Source organism: Jaculus jaculus, chromosome 7 (assembly GCF_020740685.1).
Source record: "Jaculus jaculus isolate mJacJac1 chromosome 7, mJacJac1.mat.Y.cur, whole genome shotgun sequence".
Taxonomy (NCBI): Eukaryota; Metazoa; Chordata; class Mammalia; order Rodentia; family Dipodidae; genus Jaculus; species Jaculus jaculus.
Window position 1 is genome coordinate 100,943,754 of NC_059108.1, and position 19,872 is coordinate 100,963,625.

General features: G+C 33.1%; 1 protein-coding gene across 1 annotated transcript in view; it reads right to left on the minus strand.

The window, feature by feature from the left end:
- Mdga2 (MAM domain containing glycosylphosphatidylinositol anchor 2) overlaps positions 1-19,872 on the minus strand; it is a 954,594-nt gene that overhangs the window by 167,045 nt on the left and 767,677 nt on the right. Inside the window, exon 8 of the mRNA XM_004649150.3 lies at positions 13,089-13,382. Coding sequence (XP_004649207.2) covers positions 13,089-13,382 — 294 coding nt within the window. The remainder of the gene's footprint in view (positions 1-13,088; positions 13,383-19,872) is intronic.

A 19,872-nucleotide genomic window follows, 5' to 3' on the forward strand; every position in this document is an offset into this window, starting at 1 on the left:
GGTAATTTTCTTTTCCTTCTAAAATATTCCAAATAAAATGTTATTTGTATCTGCATATTACAAAGCAATTTACCACAATTCAAAATAACATTTTTATAACCTGTTTTTGGCATTCTATGTTATTTTAAAAGACTGGCAGAGATGAGTACATATGTAATACCTATGGGATACTGCATTCTAAAATTTTAATTTCTTAGCCATTCAATATAAATAATTGCACAAAAATTCTTCAAATAATGCTTTGAATAACTGGCTTCCATTTTAATTAAATTAATGTGTTAATAAATTTGGTGCCTCATCATTATTATATGGTATAAGTGATAGGCATGTGAGTGTAAATTATTTATTCAGATTTAGTTCCTATAAATAGCCAGTTTTAATGGGAGAAGTGCAGTTTTTTTATACAAATTTATAATTTATATTCTATTCATGTAAAGTGAATTTTTGAAGTTGGTGGTAAGTTTACATTGAAGAATAAAGGAAGTGGATAATTTTTTAGCATCATATCATAAAGCATAAGGGAATTTGGAGCTAGAAAAGGTCAAGCAGAGACATTAAAGATGAAGTGTGACTTACAATCTTCAAACCAACCAACAAAAACTAACTAATTAACACTATTTTGCGGAACTAACAATCTGGAAAAAAAAAATACTTGTTAAAGAATATGATGTAAAAGCCATGACTTAGAATAAATGGCTCTTAATATGATATACAAATATTACATCTTGCATGATTTAAGAATGTACTTAGCATTTATAATATCAATTTCTACGATGAACTATGTTCTCAAATGTCAATAACTGCCCTGTAGTGAATTGCACATTGTGTTATATTTGTATGCTAAAAGAAATAAAACGTTTACCTAAGAGGTTAAAATTACCTATGAATTTTCTACCTTATAGAATATGTCATTACATTATGTTTCAAGGCAGTATATTGGGAGTTTTAAAAATGAATTGTCTTGAGCTGGAGAGATGGCTTAGCGATTAAGCGCTTGCCTGTGAAGCCTAAGGACCCCGGTTCGAGGCTCGGTTCCCCAGGTCCCACATTAGCCAGATGCACAAGGGGGCGCACACGTCTGGAGTTCGTTTGCAGAGGCTGGAAGCCCTGGCGCGCCCATTCTCTCTCTCTCCCTCTATTTGTCTTTCTCTCTGTGTCTGTCGCTCTCAAACAAATTAAAAAAAAAAAAAAAAAGAATTGTCTTAATATTCAGTAGTTCCATATGTGTAATCTATTAACTTCAAATTCTAGAATATTTTTAAAGCTTTATAAAATGCCATGTTAACATAAAATAAGTTGGAAAACTATATATTTATTAAAGTCTGTGTGTGATATATAAATGTTATGTTTTAAGAGTTTATTTATATGTATATGGCAATTAGAAAAATTTGAATTAAGATGTCTAAAGGAAAGTAAAAAAGTATCATCATAAGTAAATAATTAAAAATAATAATGTATATATAAGTTTCAATTATGGAAATTTAATTGTGTAAGATACTACAATTAATTATTATAAAAGTAATTATGTGATATGTTTTCCAAAACAAGGAAAAGTAGAATCAATAATATATTTTTGTCATTTTACCTAAGTTTAGTCTTCATCAATAAAGAAAGATTATACCCAGGTTTTGATTTCATGGACAAGTCTAATCATATCTTGTATAATTCATGTTATCATTAGTTCTTTAGATATTTGCATTGCTTACATTAAGATTTTTATGTTCATTTCAATCTCCATATGTACTTCAACTGTGTTCATGCATATTACATGATGGCAAGATTAAAGAAAGAACTAGAAGATTAAAGTAATAAAAAATCAAATGTAAAATGAAGGATGTTCATTCATTCAAAGGTTTCCTAAAAGTTCATAAGCTGAATACAACCATCAAAGCAGGGAACTGCATGAAATGGATTGACTTGTCATTGACATGATCAATTGAATCAACATTCATGATTCAAATGGTAATCAGTTCAAAGTAATTGAAGGTCTGAAGGTCTGCATTCTCAAGTGGGCATTTCCCATTGACTTATTGCTTTATTTAATCATTTACTACAATTGTTTTCAGATACCAATCTAGTGTCTAGCACTCAACCAGAAAGTACAGACAAATCAATCACAACTTTACCTTTAACAAGCTTAGTTTTTAGGTGAGAAAAGGAGCATGGTAGGCTTTAATACCCAACCAAATGAATAAAAGTATGATGAGCATTAAGTTACTGTACTTGTTGCTGTGTCCAAACACCTGCCATAAAGCATCTAAAGGGAGGAAAACTTGATTCTGGCCTTCAGTTACAGAGCTAGAGTCAGCAGGACTGGGAAGCCAAGTGATAACATTGTATCCATATCCAGGAAGCAAAAGAAGAACAGGAAGTGGGGGTGGGGTATAAAATCACAGGTCCATGCACAGTGACCCACTTCCTTTAGAAAGGCTCCATCTCAAAAAGGTTCCACTTCCTTCTCAAACAGTACCAATGGTTGGGAACCAAGTGCTCAAAAACATGAGCCTATGGGGAAATTTCACAGTCAAACCACAACAGATGTGATATCAAGAATATAAAGATTCAATCAAATAGTGCATATGAAGAATTCACTGTAATGTGGAGCATGTATTTCCACAAATGCCACTGGGAACTTGCATCTAGAGGAAAGAGGACCTATTTTACTGGAAAATTAAGAACAATTACCATGACTGAATTGGTGTAGAGTGATGGAAAGAATCATGGGAATCTAAAACAATGGGGCATGAAGAAATGAAATACATGGATACATATAAGATGTCGGGTGTCAAGAAAATTGGGTAGTCTGCTATGACAGCAGTAAGAATGTTGCATAGAAACATAGCACCCAAAAGTGCTGGACATCCACAGGTGGGCTGATAAACAAGCTACAGGGATTGAGATTTCCTTGTGGCATAATGAGAAACACCGAACGCCTAGAGGTCAGAATGTTAGAAAGTGAAGCCAGAACTTAAGCAAGGGTAGAAGACAGGCAAAGTTGCTGTGAAGTAGAACTTGGAAGATGAGAAGGAGAGCTCATATGGTTCAAAGCACTGGAGTCTGAGAGAGATATTAGCAAGGAAAAGTCAATGCCCAAAATGCATAATTTCAGAAATCTAAGGAGTCAGGGCATCCAATGGTAAGAAGCATAAATACAGTGGAGAAGTAAGGTAACTAAAGAAAGGGAAGGTTAACCACTTGGAAGGCATCTCCCAGGCTAAACACAATGGTGGTTCCAGTGACAGGTTTTTCTTCTTGATTGTTTGGCTACCACACAGAGAACATTACCAGTAATACAATGGTGCAAATCCACTATTATACTACTTTAATCAAATTTTTACAAGCACTCAGAGAAAAAGAAAATACTCGAAAGAGTTTGAAAACCATCCTTTGGATCTCACATCTTTCCATTGCTCCCCTAGTCTTCTCAACTTAAACCATGTCAACTCTGTAAGAAAATGGTCATGTGTGTGTTCTTCATAGTATAACTTACAAGAATACTGGAATATTCTTCATAATGTATGGAACTTTGCTGTTATGTTATTATAGTACTTAAAATATTGTTCACTCAGGGGTGTTACTAAGGATATGGAAAGGGTAAAAAGAGCAGTGGGTGGGTGATAAGAATGAGTGATAGAAAAAAATGTGAGTCAAGTTACTCTACTTCTACATTAAAGTGTTATGTACCTACAGTACAGCTTCCCTTTGATTCTTCCCTAAATTCCATTACTCTAGCCCAGAAACTTGTAATGGTTTATTGACTAAATTAATATTTACTAAATTAACTGACTAAGCATTCATTGAAACAATTTACTGCAGTATTCTGAATGAATGAGTGAATGAAAGCAAAATAAAAAGAAAAATTGCCATTACCTTAGAAAAGCAGAGATTATTTAACATGCTACATGTATCTAATCCAAGAATTAATACAATACCAAAATCTTGAGATTATGAGATACAGGAAAAGCAGTCATTATGTAAATCAATTTTGCAGAAATAAGGAAGCCACATATTAATCATAGAGAGATATAAGAATAGGCTATGTGGGGCTATATATTTTGTCTTTCAAAGGCAATCTATTGTTAATATTTTAATCATACATTTTAAAACAAGATATAAAGAAATTATAAACACTCAATATTTGATACAGAAAATTTTATTCAAAACAGTATTTATGTGGCAAAAATGTTCAAACATTTTAGAAAATGAATATCACATCTAAACTGGTTAGGTAGAATTACTATGGCTATAAGGTAGATGGTGTGCATTTTATTTGTATGAGCTTTAGCTTTCATCACACACTATTAAAATTTTTTAGAAATATTGATCCTAACTTTTCTGTCCCCTAATCAACTAAATTTTAAGGGTGAAATGTAAGACACTGATATGTTTAATTCAAGTGTTAATAAGAATATATCTAAATATATCTAAATATATCATTAATGTTTTATCATGCAAATCTAACAATATGAATAAATATATGAATGTTAAGTAATTATGTTGATGAGATAAGTAGAATATGAAAATATTAAATTATTAAAACCTGAAGTTGAAGGTTGTAAAGCCAGATACAATTCTTAGTAAACACAGTGCTTTTTAGATATTGATAGGGAAAAAAAAAAAAAAAAAAAAACCTTATGATAAGTACCTAACTGGGAAAATATACTGGCCACCCAGTCCACCGTTAGAAGTACAAAAGAAAAATACTGCCTTTCTTTAATAGAATTCTCCAGAAAAACCAGTGTAATTATTTACAGTGAGGAAATGGCAAGGTATGTTCCATCTTCAAACAAAGAACAACGAATCTAAACAATAATGACCTAAAAAGTATGTACATATGCATGTAAGCTGAAGATGAATAGGTTGTATGGGTATTTGGTATATGTATGTATGAAAGAAAGAACAGAGGAGAAGACAGGAGAAAAGAGTTTAGCATAAAGGTGAGTGTAATACACTCTTCTTTCTGAAAGGAAAGCTGCCCCTTCCCAAAATTCATACTTTCCCAAGACCGTGTGTATTGCCCAAGACAAAAGTGGTCATTTCTTAATTTTTTAACATCAAACAATTATCAGTGTGTGTTTGCTGACAAAATTAATTTTTCTTATCAAAATAAACTGATATCATCCATTTAAAATATTGGAAACAATTTTTAACACACTACTTTGAGGGAAAAAAATTAAAAACTTATCTAAAAACAGATACTTTCCACAAATAAAAGGAAAATATGACTTTTAAACTAGAGATTTGATATAAAATGGCTTTTAGAGAGACATATTAACTTTCAGACTATAGTATCTTTCCATTACTTTGTAAAATGTATCTTCTTTATGCATATGCTCAAAGTATCTACATAGAAACAGACATGAAAGCAAACATGAAATGTTAGGCTGATTTACAAAGCATTACAGCATACTTTTCTCTTTCTATTTATGCCAATGTTATGCTAAATCAAGAATGAAAGTTATCTTTAGTAAGATAGCAGGTCCATACTCCTTAAAAATGACTAATTTAAACATAACACATTTTTGTGTGTATGCCATTTAGACCGGTGACCATATTTATCTAAATGGAAATTAATCATAAACCAAAGAGTAGGAAAGATTAAGATGAAATTCATAAGGTGATGTCTTTTACAAAAATAATTCATCAGGCAATTAAATCCTGTCATCTATTTTAGGCATTTTCAATAATATTTCAAATGCACTGTGCTTTCTCTAGATGCAATATATCCAACAAAGACAAGTGCATGTAATTATCTGTGCTTCTAATTTCTCAATTATTTTTTATTCTTCTGTCTCTTTGGAATATACATCTGAGTTATTTTTACACTAGGGTCTTATTGCAGGAAAATTTTATTAATTATGACTCTCTTTAATTTTAGCATTCAATTTTTTGGAGATTCTTGAAATAATAGAATATACATGTCTAGAATGTAAATCAGATAATTTTTGACTAGTTCAATTAATTGTACCTTAGGATTTCAAGTGAGGACATGAAGTGGAAACTTTGTCTTTTAACTGAGCTACACAGTGCTAAATCATTCATTTATATACATTTATATAAATAGTACACACTAAGCACTTGTCTTGTGTATACGAACATATATTCAGACACTAGAACCTGCAGAGAAATTCTTAACAGTGTTGGACACAAAGACACTCACTATTCTAAGTATCATCAGATTACCTCTGCCATTTAATGCAAATAACAAAATTACAGGAAGCCACATCCCATTTTCCTTAAATACTATTAAATTTTCCATCCATTTTAATATTTATACCCCTTTATAAACTTTTTACACGCCACTCAAGTTATAGAAAAAGTTTTTTAAAGAAACACAACATTGAATTTCATACCTTAAGAGAATATAAAAGAATAAACACTACCTAGTCACTGTTTTTTTTAAGAAAAGATGTAACTTCTTTCTCTTTGCAAATACTTTGGAATTAAGGAAAAACAAATTCCACTTTTGAAATAAATTTTATACATATCAAATCAAGGAAGAATTTCTTTCAATTTTACGATGGCTGCTCAGTTGAAGTGAAGAAGTTTCTATTTGAAGAAACTTTGCATTAGTTTGTTACAATTATTAAGACTTTAAGGAAATATAAATTTACCACAAAAAAAGGAACACATGATCTGGATAAGAACAAAATGATGGAATAGCACTGAGTGTAAACATTCCTTACCAAACACAGATACAAAACCAGGAGTCCTACAAAAACAGAATACAGACACAGTAATTCACAGGTGAATAAAAAAAAAAATGTTGAACAACAGAACTATGTTGGAAATGTACTTGCTTGTTCACACGGCAAAAAGTAGATGAGGAAGTCACTAATATTTGATAGGAGCCACAGCTTAAGCTCAGTGAAGTGAGTCTTGTAACCCTCCGAGGAATCTGGAAATTCAGCCTACACAATAGTTCTAAGATACCTGGATGCCAGCAGGGCAGAGAATGCTGCAACTGTTTTCATCTCCCAGTTACGTAGACTGTCTCCTTGTGTGTGAGCTATCAGCAGGCCAGTGGATCTTGACCTTCAGTGATTGTAATAGTTATGGGTCGTTTCACAATATCTGGAGGTATTTTATAGTCTCATGTTATGGGGAGAATGCTATCAGAATCTAAAGACTAGAGGGAAGTATGACTCTAAACATTCCACAATTATCATGTTAGGCTATCCTTTCCCAACAAATAATTAAAATCTAGTGGGAAAATTCTGTGTTGGAGACTTTTAGTGCTATCCCTCTCTTTTAACCACCAGATGCCAGAAAAATCCCTCCTCAAATCATAAAAAGAAGATTCCATATTTTGAAATGTTCCCTGAGGAATGGGAAGTTAAGGGGCATTCTGGCAAGCTTGTACTTTGTGTCTTAAATCTTTGTGAAGAACTTTGATATTAATCATGCCTAACGCGGTCCTATGCTTGTGAAAGTAGTTGAAATTAACATCATTGGCATATTATACAATAGAGGACTTTACCACAACATTTTTAATATATATATAGTGTTCAGTAGATTAATATTTTAATAACTATGGCAAACAACAAAACAACTAATGTTGCCATTTAATCAAAATAAAAGAATGCTGTGTAATAACTGCTGAGTTGTATTTAATAATTATTAGTGTTAAAATATGGAAAATAAGTGCTGAAAAATATTAAGTAATTTCTCAGTGAACTAAAAGATTTCTTCAACATACTTTCTAGTAAACTATATTACATAATGAGAAGATAAACTTAAGAATTTATTAAGAAACAGTTTGTACTCGAGGTGTTTTTTTAGAACACAGAGACTGATATTGGATCAATAAATCAAATATCTAATTGTCAAGTGTTGTAATACTAAAAAATTAAATATATGAGGTCTTGAGTTAAGTCTTCAGCACTGCCAAATATTCTGTATATATTTTGTGTGTGTGTGTGTGTGTGTACAGATACTGTCTTGGACCGTGAGCAACATAGTAGGAAAATGAACGAGCTATCTTTAATAAAAACAGTAAGATATTGTATTATGATCTCAGTGCTTTTGCCCTTCTATTATATAGGTTGAAACCTATTGTGATCACTAGAAAGTATGGCTTTGTGGAGCACTCTGCTCTCCGAAATGAAATCAGTACATTTACAAAACAAGCCCTAGAGAAATAAATATCCCCATGTGAGATCAGTTAGAACATGCCCACCACTGTACGAAATTTCTGTAAGTTAAAACACTCAACTCATAGCAATTTTAATTTAGCAGTGAAAGTTGTTTGGTGACAAAGCCTGCCATTCTGGGTTCAACACACAAGCCACTCACACAAGCCAGAAACAAAATGTGGCATGGACACCTGCCATTTGGTTGGTTGTTCATGTACATTGGGAAGAGGAACTGGCAGGCCTATACGCATATACAACCACACACATTAAGATAATAAAAAGCTTCTGCAGAGTAAATGAAGCAATCAGCAGAGTGTGGAGACAGTCTACAGATGGAATAAAAATTTGGCAACTATACATCAGACAGGATGATAATATTTACATTATATGAGGAATTTCAAAAAGTAAACACTAAAAAGTCAAATCTTCCATTCATTATATAGGCTCTTAACTGAAATAGACAGTTCTCAAAAGAAACACAAATGGTCAATAAATATTTGAAAATGTGTTCATCATCCTGTTTAGAATTTGGGAAATGTAATCTAGCACAAAGATTATGGAAACCAATATGTAGGTTATAAAAAATAAAACTAAAAATAGAATTACTTTGATTTGCCTGAGCTATGCCACTCTTGGGACTACACAGATACTTTCATATGCATGTTTTATTGTTATACTATTCATAATAGTTAAGAAAGGGAACCAGCCGAGATACCTATTAATAGATGAATGTAAAAAGGAAATGTTATGCATATAAACAAAGGAATTTTATTCTGATACAAAGGAAAATTAAATCACAATTATTTGTTGGAAAATGGCTATAAATATAAATCATTGAGAAAAATAAACCAGACTCAGAGAAACAAATACTATAAGTTTGCTCTCTTTTGCTATCTCTTTCTATATATATACACATACATATATAGATATAGATATGCATAGAAAGTTTATTTTATATATATATGTAGTCCTGTGTACATCTATATGTGTATATATACCTATATCTATATATGTATGTATGTATGTATATATATACATATATATATATATATATATATATATATATATATAGAGAGAGAGAGAGAGAGAGAGAGAGAGAGAGAGAGAGAGAGAGAGAGAGAGAGAGAAAGGAGAGAAAGAGAGTGAGCGTTTGGAGCTAGAGAGGGACCATGAGAGGAAAGGAAAAGATTCTAAGGGTGGGATATGGGTGAGAGAAATACAAAACAAAGGAAGAGTATTTGACTATGTTTGACCTTAAAGTTTAGGAGAGATTTGGGGAGATAAAAGGGACCTGAAAGAGGGGTCGGAGGAAATGAGAAGGATGACTATGAACAAAGTATGTATGAAAATGTCACAATTACAGTAAAGTTTTGGCACTGAGTATGTCATCTCTGTCATACCCTTCTACACCCAGGTACCATAATGGAAGAAGTGATGGAATGACTTTAAGAACAAAAGGAAGGGGAGGGATATTTCCTATACTGTTTTTCATATACATAGTACCCTTGATATTCATGAACTCACATTGGCTGATACTATGTACAAAAGACTTTCAGAATAGGAGAGAAAAAGTGTGACATCTCAATAGAAGACAGACTATTTGGAAAGTAATGGATTCAGTGGAGGGTGGACTTGGGAGGGGAAAAGGAAGGGTGGTGGGAGGGGATTCTGATCATGGTACATTGTCTGTATTTATAGAAGTTTTCAACTAAAAGGTTTTGAAAGAAAATGTCATAATTAAACGTTTGAATTACAAATTAACTTCAAATCAAAGTAAACAAAATCAAATTCCTTTGGATGGACTTTCACATTTTCCATTTTGAGTATGTCAAGCTGTTTGATTGTGTCATTTTGATCAATGGTTATTCATCTTTGTCGTTAACTTTAGATGAATCTATAGTACCACTGATGTTTTCAGAACAAATTTGCCTTTTAAAAGTCCAACAAGTTGACAAGTTGTAGTGTTAGTTTGTCATGGTTCTTCTTTCTTTGTTTTTTCTTTTGGTTTTTCGAGGAAGGGTCTCTAGCCCAGGCTGACCCTGAACTCACTACCTCTGTCTCCGGAGTGTTGCGATTAAAGGTGTATTCCAACACACACAACTTCATGGTTATTCTTTATCTTTCATCAACGAAACAAAATTATATAGTCATTTGTCTAATAGTCTTCACATCTTTTATTGCACTTTACAATCTGTCTTTAATTTTCTTTTTATTCATAATGCTCATGAAATTCTTTTTTTTTTTTTTTTTGATTTTTTGAGGTAGGGTCTCATTCTAGCTCAGGTTGACCTAGAATTCACTATGGAGTCTCAGGGTGGCCTCAAACTCACGGTGATCCTCCTACCTTAGCCTCCTGAGTGCTGGGATTAAAGGCATACACCACCATGCCTGGCTCAAAATTCTACTTTTGTTTCATATTCATTTTGATTAAAAGCAACTGACGTGCACTCTTTACTAGATTTCTTGAGAAAAACAATACAAAACAAGAGAAATAAAGCTCTAATCTTTGGTTCTCTGTTGTCCTAATATTTCTTGCTTTAGAAAGTAAACAGGCAAATAAAATGGGTTTTTCAATACCCCTAATTAACATTTTCATTTTTCTTTATTAAGAAAATATAAGGAATGCACATGATATGGATATATAATATATAATATAATTAGTATAATATAATGGATATAAATAAAACTAAAGAAGAAAAATATCCTGCAAATATCTGATCTTATTTTCACATATTATCTTTTTTGAATTTTTTTTTTTAATAATTAGCTTTGTAGTCAGCAAATACAGTCAGTTTGGTACCATTATTAGGCTCATCCGTGACCTATCTCCTCCCTTTGGCCCCTCCTTGTTGAGGTATTTGGGTCATGCATTGTGGAGTTAGCCCACAGTTATAAGTAAGATAAATGTCTCTGCATTTCATGACCCAACATGCAGCTCTGACATTCTTTCTGCCCCCTCTTCTGCAAAATTTCCCTAAGCCATGTTGGGTTCATTTTGGGTCTGCTTCAGTGATGAGGTGTTGGGGGCCTCTGGGTCTCTGGTTCTCTGATTTGGTATCATTTTTTTATGTTTTAAAGGTGAGATGATATTATGAGTGTTGGTGTTTGTGAATTGACAGTTCCAGTATATTCCAAGATATTAAACATTATAATTCAGGAAATTTTAAACTATCATCCAGAGTTTTTAATCCAAAAAATGGTGTTCAAAGAAGTTAAAATAATTTGACTACTTTTCAGTTCACAAATTTGAAGACTTTCAAGTCAAACAATATTGAACAAGTTCTCTAGTATTCATGAAACCTAGATTTTAAAAGGCACCTCTGGAGTGGAAATTATGTGTGAGCTGTGTATGAACTTGTACATTTAAATATCCATTTACTAACATGTAATTGTTTATTATAAGTTACATTCAGTTTTGGCATTTTTAGTTATTATTTAAATTACATTATGTGGACTGCAGAAATGACTTAGCGGCTAAGTGCTTGCCTGTGAAGCCTAAGAACCCAGGTTCAAGGCTCGGTTCCCCAGGACCCATGTTAGCCAGATGCACAAGAGGGCACACGCATCTGGAGTTCATTTGCAGTGGCTGGAAGCCCTGGGGCGCCCATTCTCTCTCTCTCTCTCCCTCTCTCTCTCTCTCTCTCTCTCTCTCTCTCTCTCTCCCTCTTTCTCTCTCTGTTACTCTCAAATAAATAAAAAAATAAGTAAATAAATAAATTACATTATGTTAGAAATACAAAATGTTTAATACATAGTTTTTATATATAATGATGAAATTGATTGCTAAGGTTGCTCTGAAATACATATGTTTCTTTGTGTACACATGCGTGTGCGCGTATATATTAAACAACAGGAGCTAGTGTTTCATCTCAATATTCTTTACATGTATCATAGTTATCCCAATTAGCCCAAAACATATCAACTTAGAACTTTAATAGATCACTGAACAATTGACAATATGTGCCAGTTTACAAGTATCTGGATTCCTGCACTTTTAATTTTGCAGAAGTATCATCAGGTGCACATATAGACTGTGCCTGCATGAGAGGCATGTATTTCTGAAGCATAAAACTCTAATTCACTCAGAAATGTCTAGAGACATTACTATCCAAGATGCTACTATTCATACAAATAAAGATATTCTTCAGAAAAGGTAAATATATGTAAGGAGATTCTGGAAAGTCATAATGCCTTGCATCTACACCTGGAACTGCAAAAGCTGCTGGTGGCCAGCTGCCAGATGGATAAAGCTGGGCCATTTGACCCCCAAGCAGTGTTGCTACCAGGTGGAAATCCCTGTTCTGTGAAGCCATCTTTACTGAAGGAGCTAACCCTTGTTGATGTCTTTTATGAATCAAAACTGTCACCATAGAACCAAGTGTGCAGTACTTATCATCCTCAACTATAAGATTACTTTTTAAAATCTTGTCCTTATTTTAACATGTTTTCAACATAGGCAACACTAGTAACATTTCTTAATTTTTACTGAATCTTAAATTTATGAATTTAAGTACATTTAAGATACAATACTAAGAATTGCAACTTTGATTTCAATTAAAGCATTTTATCTTAACTCTTACTCCACATTTAAGTGAAGGGATTTCTTAAAATAGGTGGATGGTGTGGGTAAAGAACATGCAATTGTCTAAAGTACAAAAACGAATTGCTTCATTACTCATGGACAGTCTTAAACATTAGGGTTGAGGAATCTCTGACATTAACCACCATCATGATGATCACATACAGAGAAATGGAACCCTTTTCTAATAGCTAACTGATAACAAGATACATGGTCAATTGTAATTTAAATTGGACAGAAATGGTGTCAAAATATTTCATACTAATCATATTCATGAAACAATGGAGCCATTTCCTCCTCTCTCTTCAAATGACAGCACAAGTTGTGAAAGAGAGCTTACTCAATGGGAGCACACAGACAGGGAATTTACTCACACTGAACGATGAGCTGAACCAAGGCTTCTCTCGGTTTCACGTTGAATCCATTGTACTGGCTCGTCTGACATCTGTACAGTCCTGACATGTCCCTAGACACATTCACAATCCGGAGGGTTCCGTCGTAACTCTCCATTTGCATTGACCCATCAGGCATTGCAACCTCTTTATCTGCTCTAGACCACAGGATGATTGGTTTAGGCTTCCCAGTGACTTGACACTGCAGTTCTATTGTGTCTCCTTCTCTGGTAACCAAAGGTGATTTTTCCTGTGGAACAGTCAGATTGGGTGGAACTTGAAATGGGAAAAAGAAAATTTTTCAAGGTTAGTATAAACTGGTAAGACATTCAGACACAGAAAATCATAAGGAAATAATTTCTGCTGGTTGAAGAAACATGACAATGCAGGTGACAAAAATATAGAAACCGTGGGAATAAATGGAAAGTATTCTTGCTTCATCTTATTCTAAACTAATTTCGTTGTATACTCAAAAATGAATACTTCAACAATTCTATGAATAAAGTTATTAAACTGGAAAGTGAAGAGTCAATGTAAGAAAAATCTATTCAATGCCTTCAGCCTTTGTTTAAACAGATGAATGACTTTACATGTGCTAACTGTTGTCATAGCATACACACCAATACAGCTATTTTCTAATGAAGAACTCATCATCAGATATGTGGAAAAATATCATTTAAGTTGTTACTCAAAGGTGTGGCACTATCTCATCCTAATTCAGTTTTAAAATCACCTCATTTTACTTTTAGGGTCTGTGCCTTAGCAACATAATCGATGAACATCTAGGAAAATAAATAAAACCCTGGGATATAAAATCAGAACTTTTGACTGGTTTAAAATGATTGCCAAATTGCTAAGAATGATGGTCTATTTTCTCCCTAGTGAAGAATATAATATAACAAAGGACTAATGACATACTCTGACAATTCACTGTACTCTCATATTTTTAATTTTTGACATTTAAATTACTTAAGATTACAATTTAAAACATGTTGAAGCATATGAACAACTTATGATGCTTTCATGATTTTTATAAGTATAGCATAATCAATGCAGCAGTCATAATTTTCTCAAGTAAAGCTTCTTTTATTCCACCAAGAATATTTAGGAGAAAATTAGATTAATCTTATTGGAACTTATTTTATTGTCCTGGCATATATTGTTGTCAAATTTTAGGGGGAAGCATGGAGTACTGACAGGAGCACCCTACATGGTGCTTCATACAGGCATTATTACCTATTCTAGTACAGAACTTTAAGTAATTAAACAACTGTTTCTGATTTTTTTATTCATTTGTTTTTTCGATATATGGTCTCACTCTAGCCCAGACTGACCTGGAATTCACTATGGAGTCTCAGGGTAGTCTCGAACTCATGGCAATCCTCCTACCTCTGCCTCCCAAGTGCTGGAATTAAAGGCGTGCGCCACCATGTCTGGCTTTTTGTTTCTGGATTTTTGTGGATTTATACAATAAAACAACTATCAAAAAGCACAAGTTAAATAGATCCATAGGACTAAGATAAAACTTTATGTGTCTGCTTTCTGTCACCAGAAAAATGCTAGAATTACTGCATATAATTCTAATGTACAAAACAAACAGATTCAAATTATAATTAATTGTTATTAAAAAACATTATCTTATTACATATAGAAAAAATAAATTCACATCAGTGACACAAGAATTACCTTGCTATTCACTAATTTAACATCTACCATTTCTTTTCATTCATTCATTTCAAGTTAATAAAAAAAAGTGTTACATTACACACAATGCATCTCACAATTTACAAACTAAGATAGAGTAACTTCCATCTACTTGAAATAGCTATATACATTGTGTGGATTAACATTAACAAATTTTATGTTTAATATCGCTACATTAAAGTCAATTAAATGAGTTTGAACCTCTATTAACAAGAACTTTTCAATTAACAAGAGAATTCTTTATTAATTTCTTTGGAAGAAGAGAGAAAGGTGTAATATTTTTTCCTTACTCAAATCTTCCTTACTCATACAATTCACTCACTCTCCTTCATTTAAGTTTTCTTCTCTATTTAAAGTTTCTTAATTTTTGCATCTTTTGTTCATTTTCTACCTTGGAATTATGGTGTTCAATTTACTCAACACTTCTCAACAGAAGTGCCCATCCTTTCATGTGTAGCTGATGCATGCCAACATTAGCACCTCCTCTGTAGGTTCCATCCCATGTGACATCTTAAGTATTTTACAAGTGCTTAGTAAATTCTTGGTTGATGGATGAGTCACCAATGAAAGTTAGAAGGCAATCAAAGAAGGAGAACTATTGACAAATGACTGTTTCTGGTTTATCTGATGCTCAACTACAAGGCAGAAAACCTCAAAATAATTTTCTTATACCTAAATATGCCTCTCTTTTAAAATCTGAAAATCCACAAAACAATTATTTTTATAACATTTGCACTGCTACAAAAATTTTATTTGTTCATAAGTATGATAAAGTGAGACAAGAATAGTAGATTAAAATGTAGAAGGGATCATTTTAGCAGTATTGAGTAATTTGTCCATTCTATTGCTTTCCTCAGTTCCCATCCAAGAAAAGACTAGCCATCTGTACAGTAGAACCTTCATGTGGACCAGTCTCTAAGGCTTCTATCATTTACAGTCATGTGGGTAACTCATATATGAACAAGCACTTATTTATAAACATGTCTTCACACCAGATGGTGTGCCTACTGTTTCTGTCCATGATATGAATTAGTATAAGGACATCTCTTTCCATATTCTGTAAATAAAAATTGCCTTTTTTTTCTGGACTGACATACACCTTTAAGCAGCTCACCCATACTAAATTAGAAGATGCTAATGAGGCAGAGCTGACAATGGTTCACAAACCTAGTGACAGAGCAGTAAGAATGCCCATATCAAGAGCAAGCATGAGGTCAAAATACCACAGGATTTGCTCCTGCAAACTCTTAAGGGCCGGGGAAATGCACACTCATACATCGACACACACAATGCGTAGTTTTGAAAGAGTTAGAAAATCTTATTATATGAACATTGTTAGTTACTTGAAACATATGGGGAGGTGCAGGATCCTGGAAGTAGCCATTCTGAAGGTATAGAAATGGAGGACATGCCAAGCCGCTCATTGGGGAAAACAGGTTTGGCAGGGATCTGTTATGGCTGTTCCAACTTCCCTCCCACAGCAGGTGTTGCTATGGCAAAAGAATAGTCTCTGAGGAATTCAATAGAACACAAAGTGGAAGAACAAAACAGAAACTAATTTTCTGTATGACATTGATATTTTCTTTGCTACACAGGCCAAAATACAAGTTTCAAATACAGGTTCTGTGCTCTCTCAACTACAGAAAAGAGGTTGGGCTCCAGGCTCAGGTCATTGGGGCCTCCCTTGGTTAAGTTTTAAGGTACCTTCAGCTATTATGATCTTTATGTAATCTTGTTATCTAGTTTGAACTTTTAATCAAATATTTCTGATAATTATTAAAGTACAGCTCAGTCAACATGTAAATTCTTTAAACTCTTTGGGAGAGATAGAAAAGTACAATTTACCTTACTCAAACCTCCCTCCTTTGACTTACATTTTTTTTCTTCATACACCAAAATAAATAAATGAAAGATGCTTCCTGATTAAGAATATATAATTGGGCTGGAGATATGTCTTAGTGGTTAAGCGCTTGCCTGTCAAGCCTAAGGATCCCTGTTCGAGGCTTGATTCCCCAGGACCCACGTTAGCCAGATGCACAAGGGATGCACGCATCTGGACTTCATTTGCAGTGGCTGGAGCCCCTGGTGTGCTCATTCTCTTACCTATCTATCGGCCTCTTTCTCTCTTTGTCTGTTGCTCTCAAATAAATAAAGAAAGAAAGAATATAAAATCACACCAATAAGACTTTGTCTTTCCTTCAACAACTAAACAAAGAAAATGAGGTTTTCAGCTGGTTATGAACCAACTGTGCTAAAAGTTTAGCAAGCAAAGAATGTGAAATAGGCTGAGGACACTAGAGGAAATGGACTCTACTCCAGAAGCACCTGCTTGCTTTCCATACCGAGAGTCACCACGGCAAATGTGATGCTAAGATCTTTTGCTATTGAGCTAAAACTAGAACATTTCATAAAGTAGCAATCAATATATCTGAGAATTAGCAACTAATTCCTGAATTTATTGAATTTATAAAAGTTTCATGTTTGATATGTGTTTTCTAAACAGTGCCAACTGAATCTAGGAAACTATAGTTATTTGGGTAAAATTAAATGGTTTTAATTGTTTTAAAAATAAATATCACTCTAAATAGAACATTATACAATTTAATGATAGTCAAATTGTATTTTATTTGACAATACCATGTACCTAAGTTTGTAAGAATATGACAGAAAAATATAAAATAGGTATAGTAAACATGCTATAAAAATGTTAATTAAGAGTTATAATTCTCATATCCCATAATATATTTTCATATTTGTCTTATTGTTCTGAAAAATGATGTCCATCGGGCTGGGGAGATGGCTTAGCAGTTAAGTCTGGCCTGAGAAGCCTAAGAACCCAGGTTTGACTCCCTAATACCTACGTAAGCCAAATGCAGAAGGTGACACATGTGTCTGGAGTTCTTCATTTGCAGTGGCTAGAGGCCCTGGTATGCTCCTTCTCTCTCTATCTGCCCCTTTTTCTCTTTCTCTCTCAAATAAATAAATAAATAAGTTTTAAAAAATGATGTCCACATTTTAAATGTGTAATCCTTCTGAAGGAGGAATTCATCACAGTTACTCCATGTACAAGTTAGATAACCAAAATGGAGACTAATAAAAATTTAACAATGAAGTGATACAATTTATAGAACAATGTCCTAAACATAGCTGTAAAGTATAGTGTTTGAGTATGGATGCTCAGTTTCAAATGCCACCTTTGTCACCTGCTGGGTAACCTTGGGTAAGTTACCTATCCTCATTTCTGACTTCACTTAAAAAAATACCTACTTTATATTTTTATTTTGTATTCTCACAGACTTAAGCACACAGTTTAAGATACATTAAAAATGCAGAAAAATATTTATGTCTTCTTATTGCCCCATCACTATAATATTAGTTACATTTCATTATTATGAATGTGCTTCTATATTGAGAACATAGCATATGTTTTAGTCCTACATAGAATGTCCCAAGTACTAAGCACAGGTATATATCTATCCAGGCAAATATTAATAAAAATAAAAATTAGAAACACACATATGTGTAAAGGGGGTCAAGGGTGGATGCAATTGCCTTACAGATATTTAGATGATACATACACATTTTAAATAAAGATATTATTATAAGAACATTTTGGGAGGAGCAAGAATGAAGCTTTGTAATATGAATAATCAGAGGCAACACAAAAGACATCCAAGGAAAGAATATTACATTCATCTGCCATTAAAAGTATTTATTTGACTTCTTATATTATCATAAAAATGGCATATAATACAGATATCCCAGTTCTCATTCTATTTCTAAAAAATGATAAGGTCTAGACATCCCTAAAAGCATCCTTTTTGCCTTTCTGAGGATGCCAAAATGTCAGTGCTGTCCATTTCACAAAGGTCAGGGTGTTACCATGAAAACCAGGGGCCAAAAAGTAAAAGGAGCTGTCGGATCATGTTATTTATGCTATTGCTTTCTTGTGGATGAAAGCATTCTAAATTAAAAGAAAGATAAGCTATAAATTATATATCAAGCACATCTTATAAAATCATGGCAAGATAAAGATGCTTTAAAGTGATCCACAATTTATTTTATTTTCTAGAGTAGCTGTTGCTCACAGTAGTAAACTTTTGAATGCAGAATGGTGAGAAAAATCAATTCACTTCTACAATGAAAAAGTCATTTGTCTCTTTACAGAACTCATGTGACATTGTTAGGCCTCATATAAATGACCACTCTGGACAATGCCTGTGGTTTACAAATTCCCTAATTACACCAGTGATTGTGCACGCCTTGTCCCCTGGAAATAGATGCTATCACCATCTTAATAAACATTTTAACATGAAATGAAGCTGGCTCTTTTATGCCTTATCAAGAGTGAACTAAAAGGACCAGTGAACACAATGTTCCATCATCAGTTCAGGGCCACATGTTCTTTAAAGCAAATGAGGTTTAATTAACAGATCTGTTAGGAGATAACTGGTCAATTAAAAAAAATAGGAGGAGGGTTTTCTTATAACACATGAAGTCCTTTTAACAAACATTTTACTGGTGCATGATTGCATTTTATAATCCATTCAGCTCTTTTGAGAGGCAGAGTGCTACAATAAAAATATAGACTTAATTTTAAAACCACATAGAGGCCCATATAATGTCATTGACTGGAATGATATGTAACTTATCCTGAGCTAATGTGTTTGAACAGAGTTTAGTATGATTTTATTAATATTAATTTACATTGCATTTATATTCAAACAAGAAGATTTTTGTTTAAATGTCAACTAAATATGTTTTGTTTACAACTACTATTTAGATCAACTTAGTAAAAGTGGGCTACTTATGTTTCATTTATAGTGGACTTTAATTCATTCTAAATGTATTTTTGGCACAGACATTTGATTAGCTTGCCATTTTATTATTTCTACATTACATATTTAAATTGCCCATATATTTCACCCTGTGCATAAAATCTTTTCTAAAGTATAATGATATTCCTCTCATTTCATACATTTTAATCTAGTCATTGCTACTGACAATTCTATAAAACCTGGGAAAATGTGATTTATTTACCCATTGTGTATTTGAAAGAGAA